The 16,149-nt window shown below is 45.8% G+C and overlaps 1 protein-coding gene across 1 annotated transcript in view; it reads right to left on the reverse strand.

Annotated features, from left to right (window-relative positions):
- LOC119448896 (soluble guanylate cyclase 88E-like) overlaps positions 1–16,149 on the reverse strand; it is an 81,448-nt gene that overhangs the window by 17,615 nt on the left and 47,684 nt on the right. Inside the window, 1 exon segment of the mRNA XM_049666816.1 lies at positions 12,071–12,217. Within this exon segment, the coding sequence (XP_049522773.1) occupies positions 12,071–12,217 (147 nt within the window).

Consider the following 16,149-nt stretch of genomic DNA (forward strand, 5'->3'; position numbering starts at 1 on the left):
GGATCTTTGTCTCTCGACTTACGTGTGCTGTACTTCGCGCGATGAGTTTCAGACAATTTAATCCTTAGTGCAAACGGCTTCAACACCAGCTGTTACTCTGCACTAAAAGCCCTTTAACCGGTATTAACGAAAATGACGTGCAACGTGGCTTAGCGAAAACTACGATAGACGCGCTAACGCCTTGTCGATGCACACATTTGACCTGATAGTGCGCCTTATGCTCGGAGGTGTACCGTTCGAGTTACCTAAGCGCCCGAGCACCGAACCATTTGTTAGTGCAAGCGTTTGCATGCTTGCGTCACCTCAGTCATGCATATGATACCGGAACAAAGACGCCGTCCAACGTGAGGGACTATTGGAACTATAGTCAATGCGGCACATAGCAGTGACACACACATGCCACATGGCAGCCATAATACACATACCAGCTATAGGCCTCTTGCGCTGGAGTTTGGGCATATAGTAGCGGCGCCTTGTGGCGGCAAGAAACGTTGGCTAGGTACCAGCCAGGTTGACCAGGTTGGATAGTAGTGAGCCCTGGCTGGGGCGAAGCAGGTTTCTAGCCCCAGTTTTGCGTCGGTTCGCATTCTTTTCTGCCCTGTTGTGAGTGCGAAAAGGCTCATCGCTTGTCACACACCACGCTGCGAGCTGGCCGTAGCCTAGTTTTACGAAAATGCACGCTCCGTATGCCGTGGGACGTAATGCTGGAAGCAGAAGGAATTGGCGACGCTGATCCGACCGAGAGTCCTAGCTCAGCCTCGAAAAAGCGTCACTGTCATTACTGCTGTGTCGTGGGCTGCCACGAGCAAGAAGGCCTGATTCACAACATCTGATTCTACCGTTTTCCTTCAAGGCATCACGCAGCGGAGCGTCGGGCGAGCTGGATAACTTCACTACCCCACTACGAGCAGCACAGGTTTGAGAGTTAAATGTGCTAAATGCAGCATGTTGAGGCAGCGCAGCAAGGCAGTATTCATTACAGCACATCGATGTTCGAACGCTGTCATTAAAAGCTACACTAAGCGAGCAGCGCACGAGCTCGCGGTGCAGCGCGATTCGCACGTACGTTACTGCGAGCTCATTTGCATTGCATCACTTCATTATCAGTTGCTAAAGGGAAAGATTGTCGCTACTACAGCGCAGACATGACTACTTGTTTAGTGGCATGCAGTCAACAAAGATTGCAAGAGGCCCGCCGTTTCGCGGCATGCTGAAAGCCCGCTGCCAGCGCGGCGCGTACCGTCGTGCGCTCGAGCAGCTCGTACACATGGTGTCTGCTTATCGCTGCTGTGAATTCATTTATTGGAAGTATTTTTTCATGTTTGTGTGTCTGAATGTAGCCGCATGAAAACCTTGCCTGAAGTTGAACTTTTTACGCGACTGGCTTCATATGCGGTTGACACCGCGTTGAAACTTCGCTGCTTATTTCTTGAATGGCGTACACGTACTTGGCGTTGCATAATTTCTTGCCTTTACGTAGCGTGCAATCCCTGAAAAAATCTTCGGCGCCCAATATTCGCTGCAGGCCGTGGCACAACACAAGCGAAAGTGGCGGGTCCATATTGTAAACGTGCTTTCCGAAGCAGACGCCCGAGCTTGGTACTACCCAGCCCAGGCCAGAGGGCGCTCTTTAGCACCATTTTCACAGCGACCCTTGGGCAAAGCAGGAGCTCTATACATATGCCAGCTATAACGGATACCAAGAACATGGAAACTACAGGTAAAGTAAAAGAAACAAACCCCCAGGAAGTCAGCCTTTATATGTTTTACGTCACTGCCCCCCCCCCCCCTGCCCTTCTTTGTCGTCGGTTTAAACAAACTCTAGCAAGCTTGTGCGTTGGGCGAGTAGGTGCATAGTTAAACAAATTAATTTTGGCGTGAGGAAAAGAAGAAGGAAAACCAACGGGAGACAGGATAGGGCGCCAAACTTTCAAGTAGTTTTATTTCCAGCACATCACCCAAATATATATATTTGGGGCAGTAAGGTAGCTTGTGACACGTGCGGCACCTTGTCATTGTGCGCATTTTTTTGGAAATATATATATTTGGGTGATGTGCTGGAAATAAAAGAAGTTGAAAGTTTGGAGCCCTATGCTTTCTCCCCTTGGTTTTCCTTCTTCTTTTCTTCGCGCCACAATTCAGTTGTTTAGATATGCACCAACTCTCCCAACGCACTACCTTGCTTAAGCATATTTCTTCTGCAGTGGGCCCTTTCCTGTCTCCTCTTACATTCAACCAAGCACTACACTTTGTTAGCTTCATCGCCTCCTCGGTTTGCCGTGCAAGGTTCATCGGCTTTTGCTTGAGGAAAGGCTTCATGCCCTAGGAAGTCCTGCTGCTGTTTGGCCTAGTCCAGCCTTCGTTTGGCCATGTGAAACGTATCTGCAAGATTGTGAAGTCAGAACTCTGGAGGCACGTACGTCTGTTCCAGGATCTGCTACATACTTTCTGCTTTTCGCATTTCCCGGGGTGGACGGCTGCTTCACAGTTAAGGCGCTTCCAACAACACGCAGCGGAATTAACTGAGTACTGGTGGCGTTGCATTCTGGTTCGGCTTCCCAAATGCTCGCCGATGCCGCGTCGGACGTATGAAAATGTGCATGTTCTTGGGAATGCTGCCATTCCGGAGGATGTGGGCTCTGTTCTCAAGAAAGGACCAAAGTTTTATCTTAACCTGAGGTTCCTGCACATGAACTCCTGGCTCTAAACCACCGCGTCTCCTTGAGGGCTGAAGAACAGGACCGTGAGCGTTGCCTTCTTGAGGGCGCGGACTCAATCCTGAGGAACAAATACAAAGCCCGGCAGACGAGTTAGATTGAAACAACTGTGTCCTTCTTGAAGAACAACGAGCTGCTCCTCTGCAGTTGGATAAGGAATGAGGCTTTCTTGTGTTACCGCAGTGTCTTTTTTTTTTTGGAAAAGGCCGCCGGTGCAATTGAGAAGAACTTTGTCCCTTCAACATCAAAGCCTGCCAAGGTAAAAAGCCGTGCCGGCCTCTATGAAGGAAATTTAATTTGGGCAAACTTGCAAAGTGCATTAGCGATTGCAAAGGCAATACCCTAAAAGTATTCTTCACTGTAAAGACACCTAAGCCTGAGAGGCCATTCCGGTCTATCGTGACTGAGAAGGGCACTTGGCAGCTACAGGCAGCTACACTTTTTGCTCAAGCACCTAAATAAGCTCAACTATGATGGCCCGTTTGCCACAAAACATTCAGGTGTGGTGACCGAATTCTTGACTAGCGAAAGTGTGTTTAGTTATGCTTTTAGCATCGATGTTGAGGACTTATTTTACTCTGTCCCTCCCAATGAACTTCTTCCCTGCGTCAGAAATTGTATTGAGCATAATGGAAGCACTGGCTTCATGAATTCTCGTGATTTATCGATTGATAATTTTTATACGCTGCTTGAATTTTACCTAAGGAGCACTTTTGTTTCTTTTATTGACGTGCTATATGTGCAGCGCGAGGGTATTTGCATTGGGTCGTGTGCAGCTCCTGTCCTATGTAACGTATTTCTCTCATGTATTAACCAAGTACTTGCTAGCAATCTTGACTCAGACTTATGTCCTAGGGCATTTAGATGTGTATGATTTTCTTGTACTTCTAAAGAAATCTAACCCGTTGACTGTTTGTGAGATGTGAATCACGTATTATCTGTTTTCAGACAGCATGGAAAAGGCTTAAGGTTTACGCATAAGCTTCCCCTTGACAATCGGTTGCAGTTTTTAGACATTAACCTGCTACTAAACACTACTCATACGTATTGGAAGTACAGCTCCCGCGCCCGTAAGGACCTTCTGCCTTATGATTCCGCGCACTCAAAGACAGTGAAAAGAGCTGTGGCGACACTGTGTCTACGGTGTGCCTTAAAGAGGTCCAGCGAGCACAGAATGGACGACAGTTTTCAGCTACTGGTTTCGAGGTTGGTTGCAGCCGGGTTTCCTTCAGTGGTCATAACCAGTGTGGCTGAATCTTTGCTCCAGAAAGAGAAAGGGTGCAGTAGACAGCCTGAGGTCATGCAGAAAAAGAGACCACTGGTTTTGTCTTACATGCACAAAATTGCCCACAATTTGAAAAAAAAGGTGCTAACAGGCATCACGTTCCAGTGGTTTTCTCGGCCCCTGACAAGTTGTCTAAGCTTTGCGCCCGCATTTCCTCTCAAAAGGCCAAGCTTTCGTGCAGAAAGAAGCACGCCAGTAAGCCGGTACTGCGTTGCATGGTGGGCGTCGTATACAAAATTCCGTTGAGCTGTGGCAAGTCGTATATAGGCCAAACAGGCCGCTGTATTAAGGACCGCTTAAGGTTTAATTATTTTATCAATTAAAAATGGTGTGGGTTCACACATGCCGTTCCATTGCGCCTCGCATGGCTGTGCTTCACGATTTGATGACACGCGCGTGATAGGAAGAAGCAGAGAAGTGTTAGCGCGCGAAGCGATCGAGGCGTATCACATGAGGAGGAAGGGTGATGGCTGTATCAGCGTACCGTCTGTTTCCCTCTACAAAATTGAATGTTCGTTTTAGATAGCGCAGTGAGGAAGCTTGAGACACGTGCAGCGCCTTGTCCTTGTGCGCATTTTTTGGGGAAATCTATATATTTGGCTGATGCGCTGGAAATAAATCTAGTTGAAAGTTCGGCGCCCTTTCCTGTCTCCCCTTAGTTTTCCTCTTCTTTTCCTCGCGCCACAATTCATTTGTTTAAACAAGCTCCTCATTTGAGCCTCAGCCATTGATAGCGCGTTCATCTAGTGTTTTATCTTTGAAAACATTTTTATTACAATAGCAATTATATGGACACTCAAAGTGGATTTCTGCCATCGCCGTCGCTGTCGCCGTCGCCGTGAGGTTCCGTATGACGTGAGCGGTGATGAAATCGTCGCCGCGCGCCGTATGCTGTATGTGCGAGTGAAAACGCACGAGGGATGCGCGCTTTCACGGGGAGCGAACACACGGCGGAGAGCAAACGCGCGTTCTGCGCCGAGCTCACTGAAGGGCTGCAGAATTCAGCATCTCTTTCCTCTTTAACAATCACCATATATATATATATATATATATATATATATATATATATACATCAAAGGCGAAGTATTCCGTCGCGCGAAGGGCCGTGGCGGTACAGGAGGGAGGGAGGGGAGGCGATGTTTAGCTGCGGCACTAAGTATGACAGGAGTGTTTGACGATGATAAGTGATAGGTCATGAGATAAATGTCATGACATGTTTGTCATTTAGGTCATGACAATGACCCAGCGAAAAAATTAACACTAGAGAACCACTGAAATGAGTTCGGATGTGGGTACTAAGCGAAGGAAACACTAAAGGATGCTGGTAGAAGTAATAGTCATGAGAATAACTCAGCAAAAATGACAATGACTCAGCGATAAAAGATTAACACTCAAGAACCACGGAAAGGGGTTCGGACGTGGGTTAGGTTAAGTGAAGGAAACACTAAAGGATGACGGTAGAAGTCATAGTCATCAGCATAACTCAGCAAAAATGACAATTAGTCAGCGAAAAAAGATTAACACTCAAATACCACTGTAATGGGTTCAGACATGGGCACTAAATGGAGGAAACACTAAAGGATTGTGGTAGAATAGTCATGATCATGACTCTGCAAAATGACAATGACTTAGCGAAAAAGATTAACACTCAAAACGAATGGAATGGTTTTGCATGTGGTACTAAGTTAAGGAAAAGGCTAAAGGTTGATGTTCAAAGTAATAGTCCTGACCATGACTTAGGCTTTCGCCTTAAATTCTCTTAGACGTAACTAAAGCGACTACTGAGCACTCATGACATGAATGTCATGACATGCGTGTCATGTAGGTCATGAAACAGCTGCCTACGTCCTGGTGCTCTCATGGTTGTTTTGTTAACTTGGTAGGCTCCCCGCACACTGCTTCGCATAATATCGATTCGCACAGGGCGTGGGATCTGCCTGCTTTTTCCTTCTCCTGCATTGTCTGTGAACAGATCGTGCAGATGTGAAGGTAATTGAGTTTTGACTAGTCGTTCAACGGATATATCCTGACTTCGATTATATCCGCCATCCCACATATACGGCAATCAACATATACATGAAATACTGCTTTACCTAAACATAATTAGCGGTCATTCCTATATGTAGCAAACAAACTTCCTTACATACGCGCTGAGTTTGCCTGTACACTATTATGGTTACACACGAAAGAGCCGGAGTTGAAGCGCAACAGTCCCGTGCATTGGGGGCACGTTAAATATCTGCAGGTAATCAAAATTAATCCAGAGTTCCCCACTAAGGTGTGCCTCATAATCAGATTCCGGTTTTGGCACGTAAAACCCCAGTATTCATAACATAAAGCACTAAAGCTTCCGCGTGGCATGGTGCACAGCAGACAAGAAACTTACGCTCGCCCCCCCCCCCCCCCCCTCCTCGTCCAAACACATGCTGCCAGGTACAACAAACACCTGATCATATATTTTGCGTTTTTCCCACGTACTCACAAGAACGAGAGAAACTGGTCTCTTCAATTGCAAAAGTCGATAAGAGGCCCCTATCAGACGAGTTTCTTTTATGTCCTTGACCCAATGCAAACAGCGCAGCCTTGATATAACCAGTGCCGCTATAGTCTTTCTACAAGCCACTGGGCTGCACCCACGGTTTTAGAGATGCCACAACGTTGTAAACTTGTATATACACACTTCCTCCTCTTATCATCATCATCATCATCATCATCATTCATTAACACTTTTCCTCGCCGTTCCTTTTCCCCAGTGTAGAGTAGCAGGCCAGAGAAAGTTACAGCAGCAGGCCGACATCTCTGCCTTTCTGTAAACAATTTTTTCTCTTTCTCTTTCCCATTACTAGGCAGCAGAGTCGATAGAGGATTTCCGTGTGAGGTTCTTCTACTAATTATCTATTCCTTTCTTTGAGGAATCTTCAGCTTCCTGGCTTAGCTTTCTGTAATTGTCTTCTACAATTCAGTAGACACAAGTTATTCTGTTTCTCAATGTTCCGTACTGCTCCAACTTTGTGTGTTGCTTCCGAAATACATGAGCACACAGCGACACTCTGCGATGTGGCCTAACGCAAGGTCCCACTCCCCACTAACAGCGAAGGGCGTACTTAGGACCGTCTCTCAAAGGTTATTAGTGTTCTGCTCAAAAGTAGGCCTGGCCCCAGTGGCCTCTTTTCAATTCTCACTGGTGCCGCTAACTAAAGCTGTTAAGTACAGTGCGAATGAAACAGACGCGGAGCGTTAAGCACAGACGACGACGACGCAGCACAATCCACGTGCTTTTACAGCGAAGCTGTTTGTCTCCATCTGGTCGGGCACCTGGGAAAGGAGTTTGCGTTTGAGTTAACGCGTTACAGAATTGTGTTCTCTCGTATATTCGAATTACAATCCGATGCTAACGTGTCTGTAGGTTGTGTATAAGCCGTACTTTACGAACTTTGGGGCACAGTTTACTTTGAGAAATTCCATTAGCTCAACAAAGCACTTGCACCAGGCGAATGGACTTAAAACGGCAGCTGGACAAGTGATTTAACGCAGCGTGCTTTGTGAAGCAAAATATCTTAATCGTCGTTGTCAAATGCCAGTACCTTGTCTTTTTGTTTCTGTGTAAAATAATTATGCATTCTCCTACATTCGTATTACAATTTGAAGCCGGCATGTCTGCAGCTTCTGTATAAGTCGTACCTTACGCATTTTCTCACGCAATTTTCTTTTAAACATTGTTTCGTTCAATAAGGCACTTGCGCATGGCGTACGGCCTAGAAGAGTGAGGATCTATGCTGCACACACGTGCGTGCGCGCTTGACGTGTGTCGCTTGTGGTAGTGGTGCTCGTGTAACGTCGTCTAAGGTCAGTTGGGGTGGTGGCACTTTGTCTAACGTCCGCACCAGTTTCGCTGTACATCAGTTTCACACGGTGGAATGGAGGCGGATAATTTTTTGTGCTCAGTCTGCATCGCTCGTGATGCGGCGCAAACATCCAGCTTTAACCGCTATCCCTTCTACCTACGGCTCTTTGGTAAAGCTTCACCTTTTATTATTATATAACGCAAAATTTTCGCTACATTTCATCGATGTTCTTTTGACTTGTATAATGTTTCGTGTGTGCCTCATTAGATTGATATTGGCTTTCGTTTCATATTAGATTTAACATGCCGCGGTCACCTAGTTGCTATAGGGTCGCACTGCTGAGCACGTGGTCTCGGGTTCGATTCCCCGGAAGGCGGCCGCGGAGGATTTCGAGAGGGACAGAAAGCGAAAAAGGCTCGTGTGTCGTGCTTTTGGTGCACCTTGTGGAAGTCCAGGTGGTTCAAAATGTATCCGTAGTCCTCCGCTACTGCGTTTCTGGTAACCCACTGACTGAGCAGTTTCGGGAATTTATTGGCCACAATTTATTTTAGATTTCACCTTTCTAGGCGTAAATCAAGACTTAAAAAACTTAGGAATTATTCTCAGAACACTCCGTAGGTATTACAAAATTTTTGTGGTACAGCTGCTGACACAAGTTGGCAAGCTCAATCTGCTCTGCGGCCGCGATTTGTGTGCATAAGTAAATCGTCATCGTGCTCGCATACCTCAAATTTGGTGGACCTAAAAAACCTCGCAAGATACATATGAATCCACAGACGTTCTTTGCAGGATCCCTCACATCCCCTCTGCGTCTTTGGACGCTGATCTAACGGTAGCATCATTCATGTGTTATACAGAACCCACGTTAGAAAGGTATAGCTGCAAATTTAGTGGTACTGAAATGATGCCGAGTACCTCGAAAATCCCATTGTTAATCACCGCGAGTTGGCAAGACAAAGATACATAAAATGTACAGAATATGTCTTCCAGCAGCAAATCGCCCGGAATACTGTTGCCACCACTGAGCCCGCTAAGCCGACTAAAGGAGCGTGCTTCCTTTATATCAGCGGAACGAAGGTAAAAAACACCGAGCACGAAGCACGTTCAGTCGCCGGTGCGTCGGGCGGCACGTAGGCAAATTACTCCCCTGGACTTGGCCGCGATATTGAAATCTCCGACCAAGGTCACGTACGCGGGGTTGCAAGAGCCTGGCGGCGTCGTGGAAGAGGAGCGGCGAAGGGACGCGAGCTTGCAGGCTTAAAAGCTGCCGTGCGTCACACGCGGGGCCGCTCTTCTTCCGGTGCGCGCAGCCACTTCAGACGTGGCAGTTGAACGCCTGTCGGCGAAGCGCTCGCCCTAAGTGTGTAAACAGAACGGTCGACCGGGGATCGCGGCGCGCTGGCTACCGCTTCCCGACCACAGCGTTAGTATCACTAAATTCAGAGAAAAATCTCCACGTAGCCCCAATGAATGGTTTCGGCAGCTGCAACCGGGGCGGGGCGCCTATGGCATGTCAATTTTATGGTTGCCAGCTGCTGAAATGACCGCCAAACTTGGCGATAGCGCTGAATATTGAACTTTCAACTCAATTAATTGAGAGGTGGCAGCTTGCAGGTGTACGGCCGCCTGATCATTGTCTTTAGAATAATTCTAAGAATAAATCGTGTACACAACCACGGCGATTGCAGAGTCGGCTCTGTGTAGTATTTCTGTTAGGGTTTCGCCGAGATCCATGCGCAAGGTAAGTCTAGGTCGTTGTTGCAACTACATGTACGAGTGATTCGCGTCTGTGGACACAACGGAACTCAAGCCTGCTAGCAGGGTCAGCGGAGACGAAGTAAATGGTAATGTGACCAGCTACATCACCTTGGACTTGGGAGAATAAATACTGTCAAATGAAGTAATAGTTTTTTCAGGACTACCCGCCCCCTTATGTAGCTCAACGAATTGACCGAAGTTGATCGTTTTGATACTATGCGATCGCTGTTGAGCCTCACAAATTATTATTATTGCATAATTCTGTCGTACTTAATATTGTCACAGTACTATAGTTTCATGTTATTTTATGCTTGGTATTGATTAGGGCTGTAATGCAGCTACCGGAGTTTGGCCACTTCACACTTGCATGAATTGAACAGAATTAATCATCAAGCAGCTGTTTAAGCACAGTGGAGTGAAAATGCGAGAATTACTTCTAACTCTAACAATAAAGAAACAAACAGCACCACGTAATATTTTGTTCAGTAGGCTATCACAGATAAAAAATTGTTCTAACTGTCGAAATATCTTACAATAAGACGTCCTTTAAATTGTTCAGCATCACCTGTGTTCCTCGGTCCGTTCTTCAAGGTCATTTCAAAGCAATGACTACATGTGTTACTCTGATAGCTTACAGATTTTAGCAATGCATCGTTAGAGTTTTGAACATGTTTGAATGTTCTGTTCAACGCTCTACGGGAGTGAAAGTGACTGTTTATTATATACCGCGATCGTATGGTCGAACAAAGGATAATAATAATAGCAGTAAAATACAGTTTGGTGGCACACCAAAGTGGAAAGGAAAGGATTTCCTGCATTTACCGAGCCTTGTTCCCTCATATATTGTATTCCCGGTACTAGTACTGGTAAACTTTAAGTTATAATTACGTATCACTAGTAAGGCGCGCAGACGACGTAATGTGCATAGACGCGATCACACGATTCATAGCCTTGCGCATTGGAGTGGCGCCATCTAATTAAGGAGCCCGCAAATACACACACCTTCCCGCTCCCCAAATGTTATTGATGAGCACTTATTTCTCGGAAATATACAAAAAACTCTGCATACAATCTATGCGTGCAGCCTTTGTCAAAAGTATGCGGCCTACGCGGCACCCCATATATGGCGTTCAGCTGTGTGTTGCAGATGGTCGAGATTTAATTGGAATTCCCAGGGCGTTCAAACTTATGGCACTGCACAAGAACTACTTAAATAGCCCATAGTAAGCCTGGTGGTCACAGTCAACGTAGCCCGTGTATTGTTGACAAACACTGTACGTGGCATCAGCAAACGACCACTTGGCATTATATGTTGAACATTTGCAGCCGAACATAACCTTCATTCTGAACAGATTGATTATAATTGTATTGGAAACAGTCAATGAAATCGTCCTGATATCTCTAACTGCTGCGTCCTTGCAGTTGCCACTCCTTCGTCAAGCTTTTCCTCAACAGTTAGATATTACTCTTTGCTCCAGACAAGCAGGTGCCCCACGACATCTAGTGAGTTACACCCAAATGGCGCATTGTGCTTCACTCAAAGAGTGGTGCTATCAAGTTTGTGACTTGCTTACCATTTTTTTTTGTTCGGGTACACAGGCGACTTGGCAAATGGCGGAGCAGAAATTCACTCTCCTGAAAATATGCTTCAGTGGCAATTCTCCGCTCATGTTATCAATGATATAGGGAAGCCTGCGAGTCTCATCAGGCTAAACTGCACGCTACTCTTTCGCCAGCTATTGCACTGATTAGGATATCAAATTTGGTAGACGCGAGGAACATCTAGATACAGTGTGCTCCGCGGCAAGAACTGCTTACATGGGTGTTACTTCTGGAAGTGAACAGTGTAATCCTGTAACAGACGGTTTACATGCTGAGTTTGAAAACGAGAAGTAGAATGTGCGATCGGCAAATGAACAAATTTGTCTCGAGACAACCAGCAATCAAAGTTAGTATGTCTGGAAGACAGAAATATCTATTTCAAAGCATCATGGTTATGGTTATAAATGAACTCGCCCACAATCCGAGGGAAGGGGAAGTTGGAGAAACAGGACTTAGCAGAAGCAGGTCACAAAAGATTACAAAATAAATAGGAACACAACCTTTTAGCTTGATTTGACTCTTGACTACTTCAATGGTGAAGATTTTAGTTCGAATGACAGCAACAATTTCTGGATGCAGTACACGCATGTTTGGGAATCATTGACACCTGATACATGATAGACTTGCTCGGAGTATTGGTACTTTCAGGAACAAGCGTCGCAATAATATGTGACGTCTCAAAATATGGAATAAAATAGATTACAAGGAATTCTCACTTCTAGGAATAATTTTTGAAGTGGCGGAACATGCCAAATTAAGAGCGGTAGTCATTTTATCTTACATAGACATGAAGAGCAACAGCTTAGCTTCTTCTTCGGGAAATGGAGAAACGCCCTGGAAAGAAGTGTCAAAGCGTTACGCACCTGGCAGGTGTTGACAGAAGTCTCTCCACTTCGCAGCTGGTCGGCTACTGTTTTGGGGATCATCTGGTAGAGTAGCTCGTCGGTCCGCTTCATCTCAATGTCCAGCTTGCGCATAGACTCCTCTAACTGACGGCTCTTCTGGAGCTCCTGCGTGGAAGACGAAAAATGTTGATATCCAATACACTACAAACTAGCAAATTCCAAACGGACGTGGCATTGGGCTACGCCGTGATCTACATAAATAAGCGTTTTGTGCACAGAAGGTATACCCCAAAGAAGAAGACAGGCAACAGTCTTCTTTTTTGCGGTGTCCCTTCTGCGCACATGTTTATTTCTTGCCGAATAACATACAAGTTTCTGCACAAGTAAAATTGCAACTTGGCACGTAGGCATATCACTCCTGCTAGCCCAGAAGTTTAGGGGAAGAAACGGACTGTCACAAACTTTCAATTACTTCTATATATGTCAGTAGCCATCAATTTAGACAGGTTACCACACCTGCGGAATGAAGCTGAAAAGGCTCACAGTCGAGAGAAAAAAATGAACAAGTCAAATATTGACGTAATATGGTTGCGTCCATACAACATGCCTTCCAAGAAATAGCTCTCCTCGCTACTAAATAAAGAAGTTTCTGTGTTACCCATGCATGCGTTACCCTGGGAGACAGTATAACGTATTTGCATTGCGCTGTATCTTTCCTTAAGCATAAAGAACCAACTAACTTGGCAACAAAATAACTGAACTCAATGAGACTGGGCCAGTCGATTTGATGAAGTAGCTATGCGAAAATTTCCATGTTCTAGCGTGAAAGAGTTTGCATTGGCTACTCACAGATCAAAAGCATAAGCAATCTAATAAAAAGTTACTTTCACCACACTTGGGGACGCAAATGATTTACATACACGAGTCTGAACCTGTTGGCATATTTGGCAGTCTTGTGCAGTGTATAGAAGCGAACGGTAACGCACGACCTGTGTATGTTAAGCCGTATGATTCGAATTTGTCCGGCGTCGATCGTCGTGATGCTGACGAAAGAGGGCTCCGCAACCATTCATGAGAGTCCGTTTGTGGCGCTTGCATACAGAGCACGCGTCGTTTCTACGTATGGGACCCGGGAAATGTGGTTTGAGCGGACTCCGAGCCGCACGCCGAAGCCCTGCCGCGGTGCGCTGGTTAATGTTATCTAGATGCTCCTGCGCAGTGCATATTGGGGTGGAGCAAGAATGCACTTGCGATGGGCTACTGTAAACACTTGAGGGCTCGACATACCGCATTTGTCCAACTGCGCGATCGATTTACGTACCTCGCGTGTTTATGGATTACGCTGAGAAAACGAAAAAAATTCTTGGTCAACCTCTATGTCTCTGCATCGTAGGCGTGCACAGGTTAAACAAACCCACGCTATGTACAGGGAGAAATGTCCCGAAAATGCCAGTGTGGAAAACGCAATGCTCATGTTGCACTACGAGTCATGATAAAAACATGCTGTAAGCTGAATTAGTTTGTAGTGGTGAGTGAAATCACGTTAATATTTGCAGCCACGGTTGTCGAACGAATTTTACTTGGCTGAAAGCCATCTTTTCGATCTCAAATTCACATTTCAAGAGCAATATTCAGCAAATCATCAAGCCAAAGTGACATAACCTTGTAAAGATTGAGGACTTTTATTACTTTTTAAAGTTTTTGCATAAAGTATACGAATAGAGAAATGGGAATGCTAACTAGTAACTCGTAGACTATTTACAGCTAATCTAGAAAGTGAATGCTGTTTTATACTTCTGTTTTTTTTGCCACTCACAACAGAATAGCCTTTGCAGCCGTAAGCACTGGCGTGCATGGGGAAATAAGTTGATGAAGTCGCCGAGGTGTCAGACCTCTTGCGTTAAAGAAAGACGCCGACATATTTTTGTTTCTCGACTTATATGATTCGTTGTGACGAGTAACTTTGCGCCCAGTAACCACGGACGATGCCGGAAAAGCGACAACGCGAAGAATAACGTGTGATAACATCGTTAATTTGCCACCACATGGCTTCTGTTTTATTTCAAAACGAGGCACCAACAGATAGCCAGCCAGACAATGGTCCGTCCATGGCAGATGATAATCAGATGTCCTCAATAAACAATCGAGTGTGCTCGCATCCCAGTTTCATTAATGTGCGCCAGCGTTGTATAAAATTCGTCGATTAAACAACCTAGGTGCTACACTGTGTCGTCGCTCTCTCTGTCGCAGTCGTCCAAGTCGCCATCGGCAAGTCAAGTGAATGATTTGCCACAAGGCGTAACTGCCGTTAATGCGTATAAGAAACCATGTTGTTTTAATCTACTTGAGATCACCAGCATGAAAAGTGGCAGCCCTGTAAGCAGCGACAGGTGTACATAACGCGGTATTGATTGGTCAATATCCACGGCAAATTACGCGTCACTTCATTCGGAAGTTTTCTCCAGCACTGTTACGGTAACATTTTCTTTTCAAGCTCTGTATGCCATCGTTTGCCACGACGTTCTGCTGCCAACAAAGCAGAGCCAGATGCCAGGAGTAAAAGCGACGAAACTCTCCAGAATTGAACATTTATAAACGCTGCGAAAACATTACCAAGGCCAATCAGCAATCCGATGTTACTACTGACGTTGGTTCATTGAAGCCGATGACCAGTGTCCATAAAATTTGAATCATCAAGAAAGTTCTGTTAAATCACACACACCAGTGATTACGACACTGGCTATATTATCTGTCGTAAAAACGCACTAACTGCCGTTACTGTAAAACGCTAGAGCATACAGGCAACCATCACGAGATAGGGGAACATTGCAAAAATATACAATTGTGTGCATTAATATCTTGCGCAGTCTATCTCTGGTCTTCTGCCTGGGGCCGTATTCTGAAACGTTCGCCTAGGCGAAGTTTCTTTTTTCGTTTTCAGGCGTGCGCCGATTGGCTGTTTTAGCAAAATTGGATGAGCTGATTGGGTGGTTGAGCCCGACGTCATTCAATTTGCTCAACCAGCAGATCAGCGCGCATGCTGATTTCGCCTAGGCGAACATTTCAGAATACGGCCCCTGTAGTTAGCCTGAGGCCACTCCTTGAAATGCGGCAGAATGTTGTGACCAGCCTACCTGGGGCGCTATAAGGTAAAATGATTCCAAACTGTTTTGATTCCAATTTCTGCAATCAGCCTCCACGATTGGTAAAAATGTTTTCAGGGCACTCCCAACTTCGTCTGTCTGTCACGCGACGTCACGAAAACCACGATGGCTCCCCATCTGATATAACATGTACGCACTGATTCTGCATGATTAAACCGCACAAACGAAAAATAATTATTCTTGATTCGACTTCTTTTCACCAGTAACCCTCTGCTATTGGTCCAATGTTTTCTGGCTACGCCCACTTCGCCTGTCTGTCACGCGACGTCACAAAACCGCGAAAACTCACCACGTCCAAGTGACGTGTACGCGAAAAAAAAATGCATTAATATGCCGAACAAAACTGAAAATTTTTCTCAATAGCCACAGACTACGCCTTTCCGAAAGGAATAGAAGATGGCTGCCCGCCGATCGCTCAGGCCCTCGCTACTCGCACCTGCCGGTGAGCATGTATTTATTTGCGCACGATAAACGTTTGTGCGTGGCAGTAAAACGTTATCGAGCCCTTTCGGTATGCATACGACATCGCTCTGGCAACTCTTCCTTGCTGAGGATCCATTTTAGCGGCATTCTTATCCTTCCGTTGCACGCCGCCGCGAGTTTCGATCAGCCACCGCAAGCTAAGTGAGCGAAGCGGACTAATCGGAGACGCCGGCACCACCCTCTTCAGGCGGTTAGCTATTTTCACTGTGCTGGATCGGCGCCATCGAAACACTCTCCACTAGAGCATGCTCCTCGCCTCTTGTCAGCCAATTATGTAAGAAAAACCGCTGAGTCTAAACAATGTTATTGGTTTTGAAATTGAACAAAGGTGACCTCCTATAAACGAAGAGATTGTATGATTGGGCTGTTCAGACAACGCTGCGGGTCACCGCCCCAAGCTTGCGTCGGTGGTTACGTAATTTGACGTTAGGAGTTTGGAATCAAAACAGT

The sequence above is a fragment of the Dermacentor silvarum genome, chromosome 4 (assembly GCF_013339745.2).
Source record: "Dermacentor silvarum isolate Dsil-2018 chromosome 4, BIME_Dsil_1.4, whole genome shotgun sequence".
NCBI lineage: Eukaryota > Metazoa > Arthropoda > Arachnida > Ixodida > Ixodidae > Dermacentor > Dermacentor silvarum.